General features: G+C 38.4%; 1 protein-coding gene across 1 annotated transcript in view; it reads right to left on the bottom strand.

Annotated features, from left to right (window-relative positions):
* The window catches only part of LOC5568282 (protein hedgehog), a 96,895-nt gene that overhangs the window by 19,202 nt on the left and 62,543 nt on the right, over window positions 1-15,150 (bottom strand). Inside the window, exon 2 of the mRNA XM_001657929.2 lies at window positions 10,717-10,978. Within this exon, the coding sequence (XP_001657979.2) occupies window positions 10,717-10,978 (262 nt within the window). The remainder of the gene's footprint in view (window positions 1-10,716; window positions 10,979-15,150) is intronic.

Raw genomic sequence — 15,150 nt, 5'->3', positions numbered from 1 at the left:
CTGCTAGAGGGATGGCAATCAGCAGTACATACTTCGCGCGAAAGAATATCCGCAAACACACCTGGCGACACTCGAGTGGCGATGCCTGCTCCCAAATAGACCACGTGCTGGTTGATGGGCGACATTTCTCAGATGTCATTGATGTCAGGACCTTCCGAGGCCCTAATATCGACTCGGATCATTATCGTGTTGTAGCTAAAATTCGGGCGCGGTTATCCAGCGTCATGAGTTCCGCTACGCTTCAATATACAACGCTTGTCGACTGATGGGGTAGCTGCGCAGTACCGTCAGCAACTAGACGAGAAGTTGGGAAGAGTCAACGTTGCTGGAGACGTCGACAGCCTGTGGGACCCTATCCACGAAGCTGTGACAACAACGGCGCGGGAAGTGATCGGCACTGGTCAACGACGAAGACGGAACGACTGGTTCGATTAAGAGTGCCAGAGGGTGACAGACATGAAGAATGTCGCCAGAAGCCGTATGCTTGTGGCCGGTACCCGACAGAACAGAGAGCGGTACAGGGCAGCGAGAGCCGAAGAAAAGCGAATCCACCGCAGAAAGAAAAGGCAGCACGAAGAAAGTGTAGTAGCTGACGCACAGCTGAACCGGAATGATATGCGGAGATTTTATGCAACGGTCAATGGTGCGCGGCACAATACCGTACCAGTGCCCGCCATGTGCAATGACCGAGACGGGAATTTGCTGACCGATAAAACGGTGGTGGCTGCCAGACGGAAGGAGCACTTTCAGCAATTGTTGAACGGTGAGAATGGAAATGTAGCGAGGAACAGGATGAACATAGATGATGACGATCAAACTGTGGACCCACCGACCATAGGAGAGGTTAAAAAGGCTATCAGCGAGCTGACGGCTGGGAAAGACGAGATCCCGGTCGAGCTTCTCAAGCACGGAAGCGAGCAGCTTTATCAGTCGATCCACCGAGTACTTCTGAAGGTATGAGAGGACGAGGAATTGCCCACCGGCTGGTTGGATGGCCTCATCCGCCCTATCTACAAGAAAGGGCACAGACTGGAGTGTGCCAATTACAGAGGAATTACCCTGCTGAATTCGGCATACAAAATTCTGTCGCGCATCCTGTTTAACAGACTGAGACCGCTCGAGGAGTCCTTCGTCGGCGAATACCAAGCTGGTTTTCGTGAGGGCCGTTCGACAACGGACCAGATGTTTAGCTTGCGAATGATCCTAGACAAATTCCGGGAGTATAACTTGCAGACTCACCATCTGTTTATTGATTTCAAGGCGGCGTACGACTCAGTGAAAAGAAATGAGCTGACGTTAGACGGATTAAAGCAGGGAGACACACTTTCGAATTTACTGTTCAACATTGCACTTGAGGGTGCTATTAGGAGATCTGGCATGCAAAGAAATGGCACTATTATCACAAGGTCGCACATGCTCCTTGGCTTTGCGGACGATATAGACCTGATTGGAATCGATCGCAGGTCAGTGGAAGAGGCCTTCGTGCCTTTGAAGAAGGAGACAGCGAGGATAGGCCTGACCATCAATTCTACCAAGACGAAGTACATGGTTGCAGGTAGAGATAGAGTCAGGCATGGTGGTGTAAGTGCTGAGGTAGTGTTTGATGGGGATGTGTTTGAAGTTGTTGAAGAATTTGTTTACCTTGGAACACTTGTGAAATGTGACAACGACGTTTCTCGCGAAGTGAAAAGACGTGTTGCGGCTGCGAATAGGGCCTTTTACGGACTACGTAACCAGCTTAGGTCCCGCAGCTTGCAAGCCGAAACAAAATTCGCCCTGTATAAAACATTGATTCTTCCGCTGGCTCTCTACGGGCACGAAGCGTGGACGGTCAGACCGGAAAGCTCTCGGTGTTTTCGAGCGTAAAGTGCTGCGGACAATACTCGGTGGGAAACTCGAAAATGGTGTGTGGCGCAGACGCATGAATCACGAGTTGTATCAAGTGTACAAAGATGTGAATATTATCAATCGTGTAAAATACGGCAGACTTCAGTGGGCTGGTCACTTAGTGCGAATGTCGGAAGAAATGGAGCTCTACAATACGCCCGGCAATGGCGTGATGCTACGCTGTAGCCATCAAGGTATCAAGGTAAGATGATCATTCTTCACACAGGTGTACAGGTATAAACGACTGTTTGATTACTTTTCATTTGAATTGAGAATTTAGTCTGTTGGAGGATTCCATGAATTCTGGTTGAATGTCAGAAGTTTCTTGAAAAGGCTATGTAATGGAACCCAATATCAGTTTTAACACTGCTTGGGATTCAAGCAGTGTTGGTGGATTCACACTAAAATCATAATTATTGACTTCTCCCGCGAGAGTAAACTCATTTGAGACTGCTTCGAAAATCTCACGTATGCAATTTTGATGCAAAATCATATGCTCATGCTTATGCCGTCAAAAAGTATTCAACCATAAAACCGTAAAAACCCGATGTTACATAAACAAGGAAAATCTGCTTTGCGTGAAAAACTGTGGGTGTTCTGTGTTATTAGACAACAGTATCATCCTAATTTGGTAAAACAAATTTAAGATGTTATTAACATTTTGTTAACAACATATTACATTTCATTTGCCATAGCAGTTCAGATTTTGTACAGGTAAGTTGATTTCACCTGCTTATAAAAGGAAAAAACACGTTTTCAATTTACTTACCCTAACTTAACCTTAATGTATAACGCATTAATCGTGGCAATAGAAGATTTTAACGATTTTTGCCTGGAATTTTTTTTTTTGACATTTGTTCCAATGTTTTGGATATTCTATGTAACTCATTGGTACCACAGACAAACAGACGTAACACTTAGAACAAATTTCTTCAAAATCCATCGCCCAGTTTACACCGTTATCATCTGGTGAGCATGTTGCACAAAAAGGTGTTTCGTGCAACAAGACCGGCAGATGGCGGTAGTGTGAAACGTCAAACGCGAAGAAAAACGATGCGCGCGCCTCTAGTTGTGAGATTTGTAACATAACGAATTTGAAATGATCGTTGAATGAGTGGTCGATGGAAATTTCGTCAGTGTTGCGTCTGTTTGTCTGTGTTGGTACTATACCAGGGTGGAAGCTTCAGAATCATTTTCAAAATTTTATTTTGAATTCTCTGCAGAGCATTCTTCCTGGTATTACAACAGCTAGTCCATATCGGTACAGCATACAACATGGCTGGCCTGAAAATTTGTTTGAATATCAAAAGCTTGTTCTTTAGACAAAGTTTTGATTTTCTATTAATAAGGGGATAGACATTTTACATATTTGCTACATTTGGCTTGAATGTCCTCAATGTGATTTTTGAAAGTTAAATTCTTATCTAGCATGCGCCCTAGATACTTAACTTCCTTTCACCCATAATTTGTCCATCTTTACCACGCGTAATGAGTTTATTAATTTCCTTAACTTGATTTTTAATTGGACTAGTAAGTCCTAAATTGAAATTGTGCGTGCTTTCAAACTGCCTAGCAAGTTTTTGAGGTTTTTCGCAATTAGTTAGTTATAATTTGTTTTCCTCTTTCAATGCCGGTATTGGCTTCTGAGGTTTTTTCAAAATTTTAGATAATTTCCAAAAGGGCTTAGAGCCAGGGTCCAATTGAGAAATCTTATTTTCAAAATTTTTGTTTCTTAATTGCGCAAAACGTTTCTTGATTTCTTTCTGCAAATCCTGCCATATAATTTTCATAGCAGGATCGCGAGTGCGTTGAAATTACCTTCTCCTCACGTTTTTAAGACGGATCAAGAGTTTAAGATCATCGTCCATAATCACGGATTCATATTTTGGAATTACAATGCTCCTAGTTTCAACAATGGAATTTGTTAAAGTTTCAAGTGCATTGTCAATATCAAGTTTTGCTTGTAAAAAATGTTAAAATCATGATTAGAGTCAATATATGTTTCATATATATTCAAGTCGGCTTGAAAATAATTGAAAGTGGAGCTGATACGACTGAGAATCGCTACATGGGATATTTGAAATATAACAGGGACATGGTCAGAATCAAAATCAGCATGAGTAACTAATTGGTAACAAAGATGACTTGAATCGGGTAAGACCAAATCAATCATAGATGGATATTGGATCATGCAGTGCAAGAGGTGAACTTGCGCTCATACTGGAAAACTCGTTCGAATTCGTTGAAAACTTGAAACTTAAATATCTCAAAGCGTCTTTCTTGTCCCCAAACCCCCTACGCAACATTTCTGTTTATAGGTTGAACAGGTTAGAATCCAATTTGAAATGTAAACCAGTATGTGATGGCCATCATGTTATTAATTTAATTCCTCATCGTATGTATGAGGATTTTGTAAGTAGTTATCGAAAATGCGCAGTGGCACCAAAAGACAAGGCCATCTCGGAAATGAGACCTGAATCAGTTAGAAAAAAAAAACTTAATTTATTAATTACACCAAAAATTTAACTACATTTAGTTGACTACGTGCAAATCCTTGAGAACCTGTCCAATAAAGCAACTTCCAACTGGTTATTAATCACTTTGACAAGTTGCATATTTCCACTTTTGAATGAGATTAATGCCCACCAAAGCTCAGTTGAGTTTGTCTTGGTAACAGTCATATATACGTCATCTAGTGTAACAAGAATTTTGAAATATTTAATATTATATCAGTGACGATGATGTCATATATGCTGGATGATTATATAGATACATGCCAAAGCCAATTTTGATTACCTTATTGCTATTCAACCACTTTTCCTTATATTTAACCGCGCACTCCCAATGTTGCAGCTTCCGCTCGCAAAAGCACCATTGACAACACCAGACATACATACCCGTAAGTAAGGTGGCCAGCTCTCTTTTCCTCTGTTTCCTGAGCGGCTCGGAGGATTGAACAAAACTGGCTGAATACTGAATGGTTTTATATCGTCATATTTACTATCTCTCTTCTACGCTTACGAACGTCGGGCATCGAATGTACGAGGGCATAAACTTGGGGTTCCCAATCCACACTCTTCTCCTCCATCTTCTTTTTTTAATGTTCATGCCGCCTTTTCTCATCCGAACGACGACAAAGCAAAGGCCACGGGAAAAGCAAAGCGCGCAACGGAATCGTCGCACAATGGTCGGGGCTACATACAAAAAGGCGGCAAAAACTACCAAACGTGATTTTCAGATTTTTATATTCATTTTTATTTCTAAATATGCGTTACGTTTTATCCTTGATGGAAATTGTATTAAAATTTTAAATTTCTTTGACTTTTATGTTGTCAAATTGATTTAGGTAAAAATATTGAGAAGTATGGCATTAAACCGTATAGGTTTGTGTGAAAGAAAAATAAACTCTTACCGCTCAGCGAATACTTAACGGATTTCAATTCTTTTTCGTCGGCATACTCGTACACATATCTAGTTTCTTAAAGTGGTCAAATGATCTCGGGAATGTTCTTGTGGCCGGAGTTATTCCGGTGAGTCACTGGCTCAGGTCTGGTAACAAGGGTTCTGTGCTTCTGTGCCCTTGGAGGTAGGCAAATTTAAAGTCACATATAATTTCCGGACATCCAATAAAAATGCGGTTTTCGTCAATGTTGTAGCTGGGAAGATTTCGCTTGAGTAGAGTTTGTTCACTTTTCCATAAAATATTTTGACGAAGTGATAAAGGGCTGAACATGAAAGGTTGGCGTTTTCCATAGTAATCTCCATATAAACGTCAAATGGTGTGTTCACAGTCAAATTTCTTCCGAATCATTTTAAACTTTGGGAGGATGCTCTTTACGATAATATAAATCGTTTAAGCATAGGGTAGCCAAAATTTAAAAACTTGCATCACTCTAGTGGCAGCTGTATCAAGCAGTTTAAGAAAAACGCATCGGCCTTAACCTTTTGAGAAACAATTGAATTAGATAACCATGTGTCCTGCATTTGATTGGTACTACAAATGACAATTTTTCACTAAGGCTTTGCATTATTTGAAAGCTTATGAGTCAACACTTTTATCGCACATGAGGAGTGAAAAAACAGTGGTTAGATGCAGTTTAAGGACTATTTAATATTATATATATCTCATTTTGATGATGTTTAACTTAAAAAAACAATTCGTGTCGCGTTTTGTCGCCGCCATTTTAAACAGTACAAAATAAAACCATCCTTAGATCAAACAAACAACTTTTTTTTGCAGAAATTTGTTGGTTTAATATTTGAACTATTTGAGAAATTTAGTGAAAAACTATATCTTCTATATAAATATAAATGAAATGGTATTTGTATGTCATGAAATGGGTTAAGAATGGGACAAAGACTTAAATAGTTCTTTCACTATTGCATTTGTCAAGTGTTCCGCCATGTTTGCGTGAATATTTTCTGAGTTTTGGAATATTTTCTGGAATGACTGGCAAAATGACTGAAAACTACTAAACGACAAATTGTTTTCTATGAGAGATTGTATGCCATTTTTTCAAAAGCCTTCTTGATTACAAAAAGAAGTTTGTCGGGCCACTAGTTTTACATTTTTTATACCAATCGTTCAAAATTTATTTTTACAATCATCTTACACATTTTGATCAAACTCAATCAATAGAGTCCTAAAGCCGTGTTTCAATTTAAATACCAAACGCTTAAGTTTAGACCAAAAACACATCTTTACTAAATTTCTAAATGATTTTCGTTGACACATTTTTTATGGTGTTTGAGATTATGTCACACTTCTTGGTTAAAACTCAAATTTTGGGTGTATTTTGTTTTCCATGTCTCTTCCTAAATGTTAGGTAGAAACAACCCCAGTATTAAAACTAAAAGGCCTGTGGCGTTTGTGTCGACAAAGTGAACGTCAAACGCGATCAAAACGGTGAAGGTTCATATTTGGAATCAATTTTACAATTAAAGTTAAAACGTAGCCAAATTTTGAACTTTCAAATGCACAAGAACTTTCAAGTGCACAACAGTTCGCGTTGAAAACCAATCAAATTGCTTGCTTGCTGGTGGTAACCAATGGGATAAATTTTCAACGAGAAGCGCTGTTTGGTGATCAAGTCTTGTGCTCTTGAAAATTTGAGGTGTAGCTTTGTTCTATAAACACTTTAAATATTTTATAGACGTTATTTGAGCGGGAAAATGGCTAAAGTAGTTGGAAGAACAAGCTCTTATTAAATAAAAACAAGAATTCATTAAACATTTAAGGACAAAATTTATCTTTCTAATCAAATTTAATTACATTATTCTTTAATCATTTATAAATGTACGGTTCAAAAAAGTAACGTTCTTTTGTGAATAGTCCTTCAGGGAACAATTAAAGTACCAAATAGCATATAAGGATAAGAAATTTTCTCCGATTGAGGCAGTATAACTAGTTTTAGCCATATTTATTTCTTTCCAGCCATTGTGCGTCGGTCGGCTATACATGTGGGTCGGGTGGATTGGAAAGGTACGTCAAAACATCAACCGCAACAGCAGCAATTCCGAAAGACAACACCAAAGGCAACAACAACAATCGTGTGCCGGCAACTGTTTCGTGAGATACAAACAAGAAAGCGCACAAGAATTCCAACCAATAAGATGGCGGCACAGACACTCACAGTGGGATGACGATGATGATGATTCAACGGATGCTGGATGCCACGCTTCTTCGTCTATGGACGAATTATGATTTTGCAGTCCATACCGAATAGTTAATCGATCAAAGAAAAATTTGTGAAAGAAGAATGTTTTATTAGAAGAATCATTTTGAACAATATATTAAATACATGTTACAAGGGACCTTCCTTAGCCGAGTGGTTAGAGTCCGTGGTTCCAAAGCAAAGTCATGTTGAAGGTGTCTGGGTTCGATTCCCGGTCGATCCAGGATCTTTTCGTAATGGAAATTTCCTTGACTTCCCTGGGCATATAGTATCATCGTACCTGCCGCACGATATAACCGGTCGGTCCACGATTGATTATCAGTCAAGCCAAGCATGACAAGTCTTACATAATTTTCGGTGGACTCATACAAAATGTGTGACACAGGGGAGGGGGACGATCGAAAAAGTTGTATTTTAGCGTGACATATTTTGTGTATCATCCCTTATGCAACTTTAAAGGGAATGAGCCATAATAGAGGGTGACTCGTGTATATAGTATGACCTCTGTACTGTTATTATATTATTAGTAGAGGTGGTCTACAATTCAAATTATAATGTTAATTTTTTGTATGTAGATTATAGTTTTTGTATCTGCACTTTGTTTACGTCTAGACGAAACTAAAAGTGTGAGGGACCATTCAAAAATGACGTCCATCATTTGGGGAAGGGAGAGGTTCATTTTATTATTGTCACTTTAACCTGATTGCCGGAGCAAGGGAAGATTATTCATAACAGTCTTCAAAAGTCTGACGAAATGATTCAATAGTTTGCTGAATGGAATATACATCAAAAATAAATAAATGTATAACATCCAGTTCAAGAAATATGACTTAATTGAAAATAAAAACAAACTTTAATAATCCAATGAAAGTAAAACATTCGAGGTTTGTTCACAAATTCATTTAATAAAATGGCCGAAAACTCAAATTTGCAGATGTTAACCATCGTCTGGGTCTGGGTAAAAATGTGCGAAAAAACGCCGGTGGCAATCCATCACTGCGGTGTGTATGTAGTTTGGTAGGGAAGCACGAAAGATACAAAACAGAGTGCCAACCATCCACTAACAAGACGCTGAGAAGTGTTCCATGCCAAAGTCTTGGGGGCTGGAAGGGAAAATTAACAAGTTTAATGGTAAGGTGTGCATGTTTTTGTTTCGTTTTCAACCATTACTGACACAACTGATCGGGTAAAATTTACATTCATTAAAACTGCCTTGACGAGGATCGTTTGTTGACAGCTATACGAAAATCGTCCTTTTGTGTGAAAAGTGACGCTTTTGGCCGGGGTATACCCATGAGTTGAGGCATGGACTGTGCGTGATCTTGATGCGCAGTTACCAACGCAGACCCAAGGGGGCGCAATGTATGATCATGTCAATCAAGAGCGGCGTGACTTTGGAAGCTATTTTTCGGAGTTGAAAAATGATATATTTATGGAATAGTATCATGCGACGGGAAGGGAAGACAGACGCGGCGGCATGAAAGTATCCAATTACGAGTTATTCCGGGGACCGTTCGACGCATATTGCTTCCTGAGGCCATAATCCGTGATCGGAATCAACCTCTAAAAGGGACCGTTCATAGACCACATGGTTTTTTTTTTAGTTTGGTTACAAACCAAAGTGTGGACAATCAGTCGTCTGTGAGGTGTTTGAAAAGCTCAAATTTTGGTTTACGAGGTTGATGAGCAGATTGTATGATGTTTTTGAAGAACTTGTTTGCAATTTTGAAGGTTTTCCTACTCAAAATATTATCTTAAAGAATAATATTCTTGGATGTGTGATGGAAGTTATTCTTGTTCACACGAAGATATTTCAAAGGTATAACATTCTTAGCATACATGTTTTAACATAATTTTATCAGTTAATATCTTGCTTTGATAAACTATAACAAACTTTTATGAACTTGTACTTCTTCTTCTTCGTCTTCTTCTTCTTGGCATTAACGTCCCCACTGGGACAGAGCCGGCTACTCAGCGTAGTGTTCTAAGATCACTTCCACAGTTATTAACTGAGAGCTTTCTTTGCCTAAATTGCCATTTTTGCATTTGTATATCGTGTGGCAGGTACGATGATACTCTATGCCCAGGGAAGTCAAGGAAATTTCCATTATGAAAAGATCCTGGACCGACCGGGAATCGAACCCAGACACCTTCAGCATGGCTTTGCTTTGTAGCCGCGGACGCTAACCACTCGGCTAAGGAAGGCCCCTTGTAACATGTATTTAATACATTGTTCAAAATGATTCTTCTAATAAAACATTCTAAACATTTCTGAATTCATGAACTTGTACTACAACTAAGTATATAGTCTTCGGAGACTTGTAGTTTCTAAGCTTTATATTACAGCTATCTCCCCATGTAGGACGGCAATTGGCATCGCGTATGTGGGAAGCGCGTAGATTGAGATCCGTAGCTTACGGAATTTTTTTCTAATTGGTTTCAGCACGGTGCCATATAGCAACAATCTCAATGCGTTTGTTCCAGCATTCACCGCAATGAAAATGATGTGGACGCATGGTACCTCATGTTTTAACGTAAGAAATCAATAAGCTCAAATCACATAAGCTATGGGTATTTTATCTACGCGGTTTTTGTCCAACATAGAAATCATCAAGACCGTTCTCCAAGGAAACCGCGTAGATGAAGTATGTCGTAGATCGGGGTATAGCCGTAAATGGATTAACTGTAGCTTACGGGATTCCGACTAAGTAATTGGTTCCAACACGGTGCCTCATGACAACAATCACAATGCATTCACTCTAACGTTTCCCAATATAAAAATTGAGTGGAGGCAGAGTAGCCCACATTGTAACAAAGGGAATCAATTAGTTAAAATTCCAATATAATTATATGAAGCGTAGATTTGACCGGATCTACCCTTGTTGAATACCGTTGGTTGACAGTGGGCCATAATGGTGACTTTGGGCTACTATATTTACAGCAAGCTAATACCAGAATAATAATCAATGTTACTAGCTTCTAGAATACGTTACAAGCAGCCACTAGATGGCCATAGGATTAGTGTTTTGACATTTATGAAAGAAATTAGATGCATAAAAAATGATGTTCAAAGTCACACACTTGTCCCAGTGCCACCCCGCGTGGCGGTTTTACTTATTCGTGCTTTATAGATGGATACAAAAATTTCGCTCACCTGACTTAACAGAACAGTGTATGTGGCTGCGGCTTTCGTAGTAAACCCAATCGAACCCAGCCTCGACGGCCAATCTCGCCAACATTCCGATCTTGGATCGATCCTTGTCCGATGTCATAATGTCCACCGCTCGACCCTCGTAGTGTAGCGATTCGCGTGCATGCATATGGTCCTCATCCCAGCCTTCAGTAACCATTAACCGAAGTCCAGGCCATTGATTCATCACCGATACGGCCAGGATATTCAGTTTTTCTTTACATCTCTGCAATAGTGGCGAAACAGACACAAGTTATGAATTAATAAGAGTTTCCGATAATTAAATTAAATTATAATAACGATAATTATTTGTCAACATGGCAATTGCCATAAATTAGTGCCATGCTATAACCCTACCGATCGCTGACTGCTTTGCACGATTCTGGCATCGCAATGGGGTGAATGCAACTTGAATATGTATAAAAAGAGCGGTTAGTGCCTCCAGGCACTTTGAATACCGTGCAAATGACTGTATAGAGACACCTAGCTCTGGTTGCGTTCGACTCTACTTCAGCAAGTACAACAAGTTAGAGATAGTGTTCGAAGGATAAAAAGGTAAAAACAGATTGCGACTTCATCCACCATCATAAAAAGCATAATTTTTAGATTTAAATGGATACTGGTGTTGTTCATTCAGAAGCAATGAAAAATGTCTAGCTTCAAAACAGAAGTTGGCGTTGTTAGTTCCTGATTGTTGAGGACCAGCAATGCCGCTCGCATATGTAACGTGATATGTGCGAAATACTTTTTAGTCGTAAAAGACTCTCGGTGAAAATAACCATTGATCATCGGTGTAATTATCGATCCATCTTGACATGGTTACACTTACGACCACTTTGTACCGTTGAATATGTATGATTGACTTCCCATATTTTTTCTCCTTCGGATGGAAACTGCGCGCAAATTACTAGTTTCGCAGTGTTTCTGAAATGTAGTATAAAGAGAGGAAAAGGCGAGTGTGATAAAACTTCTTTTGCATTTAATGATGGGCTCAAGACGCAAACCGGCAGCTGATTAACGAGGTGCGTGTACCTATAAAAATAAAAGTTAATCATTTTTGCACCCATTCTCCATGGAAGACGAAAATTGCGTTGCCTAGAACTGGTGCCTAAGGGATAATTTCATGGCGAGGCGAAGAATGCTTCGGAGATTGGTTTTCCGACGTATCTCGATTGATTTATTAGCAACCGCATATATGTATGGGAGGAAAACCTGTAAAGATTAACTACTCATTCAGAGTAAAGAAGGCACCAGAGTACGTTTTCAATTCTACGAAGCGTACACATTTAACAAATAGGCAACACAGTGTTTGATTGATACTTACAGAGACGAATTATATACGCGAAACTATCAAATTAAGAAATTTGTTGTAAAGAAAGGTTTCTTTTTTGGACAAAATAACCGTCATTGGCAAATATTGAATCTATAGATGCTTTGAAAATAAAAGTTAATAGCTATGTTGGCACTTTTATGATTAACACAAAGACCGCCAGATAAGGGTTGCGTACTTAGATGGTAGAGTAACCTTACCTCGTACAATTTTTCGTCAGGAACTATCCCTAAAGTAATCGTGAATAGCACATGAACATTACGTAAGAATTGTTATCGGAGATGCCAATGTTCAGATTGGAAAAGAGACATCTAATGGCAAGTTCTGCAACTAAATAGATATTTTAGTGCACCGTCGGCATTCTTCGAATGTTATCAATATGAGGGATTGAGTGGTAAAACGTGGAAAGACAAAACGTCCATTATTTTATGCTGAAACGAAATAGCAAATTAATATCGAAACGTGAAATTTGATTTATTTTGTACTATAAACCCAAAAACTTTCTGGATACATAATTAATTTCGGAACAAACATGTGGAAATTCGAGAAATTTTGCACCTTGTGCAGGTAACAACCTTGATGTCCGACCTCCTTCAGTTCATGGTGAGATATAACTTTGATGAATGGTGATGAGATACAATTACGCATTGTTGTTGCTGCCGCAGCACTACCTTGATCGCCATCGGGTAGTAATTTTCACCTTCACCATTTTTTTTTGGTTTTCTCTTTCCCGCTCTTCTATATAGGAAGGCGAAAATTGACAGTGCCAGACCGAGTGTCAAATTACACGTCTACCATAACGGTTTTATTGTCACTACCAACGCTCAACGCGGCCAGTCCCGGTAGATACTTAAACTGCAGACTCGAACGGAGCGCGCCTTCATCGTCATCACATAAGAGATGCTTGTTTAATTTTTGTCACTTGAGAAACGGTCGAAACTACTTAACACACCCCAAACGGCGCGCGGCGCTCTGCGGATGACTCCACCTATGAGAGTGTGAAGAAGTGTATAGGCGTGGCTTAAGTCATAAAAATTGTTTTCATTTCGTTTATGTCTTTGGAAGTTTTGGTTCTAGTGAGCCAGTCTTGATGCTCGCATGGCTAATAAACAGCATTCGATGCTACGGATTTTAAGGTAATGCTTTATTAGGTGACATTGTAGAAGTGAAAATATGGGAGTTTATTATTAATTATAGCTGCTTCAATTTATTGTAGATACTAACGAATTTGTAAAAATAATATATTGCTCTTCATCGGAACAATAATTTGAAAATTTGTGGCATTTGATTTATATATACGAATAAGAGAACTTTATATGTGATCCAACTTAGTCAGTGGTGTTCAAGCTAAATCAAACTGCGGATAAATCCATATTTTTCATATGGCTGCGGGCCGCATCAATATAATAACAACAAATTGTTTTAAGAATATAGACATCATCAATTCAATAACATGAAATACAGAAACTTTGATTTCCATCTAAATCTTTTGGTTTGTTGTGGAATTCCAGGATTTAAAATGGGTTTTAAGCAGCTTTCAGCGGAATCTTTGGTATTACTAGTAAGATCCTATAGGAATTGTAGATCTATCTACATTTATCAATAAAAATAGTGTTTGTATGTCAAGATTTGGGTTGAAAACGAGTTAATGGATTTACCCGATTCTTCCACAGCTAGGTTCTGGAAGAGTTCCGTCGAGCTCGTGCGTATAAATAGTCGAAGAATTTCGCGGAAAAGTCGGAAAACGGGGGAGCATTTTGGGCATTTTGTTACCGCTTTGTTTCAAATGCCGAACAGGACATGAAATATGAGAACACGATTTTCTATAGCAATTTTTGATGATGAATTCTTCTATGATTCAAGTCCTTTAAAAGTTGTGCAAATATCAATTCTTAGATTTGAAATCGCCACTGTTCAAATTGAACATTAGTCATGTTCGGATTTTGAAACAAAACGGCACTTGATCCTTAGGATTCCTAAAGAGCTCTGGAAAATCGAAAAATTTATTATTTTTTGCGGATTTCCATGATTTTTTGCAAGATCATATCGGAATATTGAGAGTTCTGAAAGAAATTCCATTGAAACTTGTGAATTGGGGATTTTTTTTTATTATCGTACAAATTGGGCCGAAGGGTCTCACATTTTCATGAAACTTTTTCCACAGGCAGGGCTCATGGATATATGAATAAAAAAAATTGAGAAAAATTCAGGGTCGCCTATTTTTCCGGAAAACTCAGGTGGAAATTTTTTGTTTTCCCTTGACACTACTTACTTTGAAAAATCATAACTCAAGAACGAAGCATCGTAGAAACAAAGTTTTTATATGAAAATTTAAGCAAATTTTCTCAAAAATCCAAAAAAATATGAACTGGAAAAAGTTTTCCACAAAATTTTCCACCGTTGGGAAAATTCGTAAAGAAAAGCCGGAAAAACTATGCCCGAACTCGTGGAAAATTTTCAAAAAAATATTTTCGAGAAGGTAATTTTATAAGCTTTAAACACTTAAATTTTTGGAATGCACTTTTTTTTCGTTTTTCAGTTATGGCCAATTTTGTGAAAAATGTCCAGATGTGCCATATAAGACTTTTCTTTGAAAAATCATAACTCAAAAACGAAACATTGTAGAAACAAAGTTTTTATATGAAAATTTAAGCAAATTTTCTCAGAAATCCAAAAAAAAATATGAACTGGAAAAAGTTTTCCACAAAATTTTCCACAGTTGGGGAAATTCATAAAGAAAAGCTGGAAAATCTATGCCCGAACTCGCGGAAAATTTTTATTAAAATATTTTTGAGAAGGAAACTTTATAAACTTCAATTCTTGTAACTTTTAGAATGTACTTCTTTTTTGTTCCTGAGTTATGGTCAATTTTGTGAAAAATGACCATATTAGCCTTTTCTTTGAAAACCCATATTTCTATCGAAGCATCAGGAAAACAAGGTTTTTTATCAAAGCAATTGCAAATTTTCTAAAAGATCTGAAAGAAACGATATGGGATTGGTTTTAATGAAGTATAAGTCGGATTGGATTATATTTTTCATGAAACATTACACCGTTAAGCAAAGCTG

The sequence above is a fragment of the Aedes aegypti genome, chromosome 1 (assembly GCF_002204515.2).
Source record: "Aedes aegypti strain LVP_AGWG chromosome 1, AaegL5.0 Primary Assembly, whole genome shotgun sequence".
NCBI lineage: Eukaryota > Metazoa > Arthropoda > Insecta > Diptera > Culicidae > Aedes > Aedes aegypti.
This window is presented reverse-complemented; position numbering and strand designations above follow the sequence as displayed.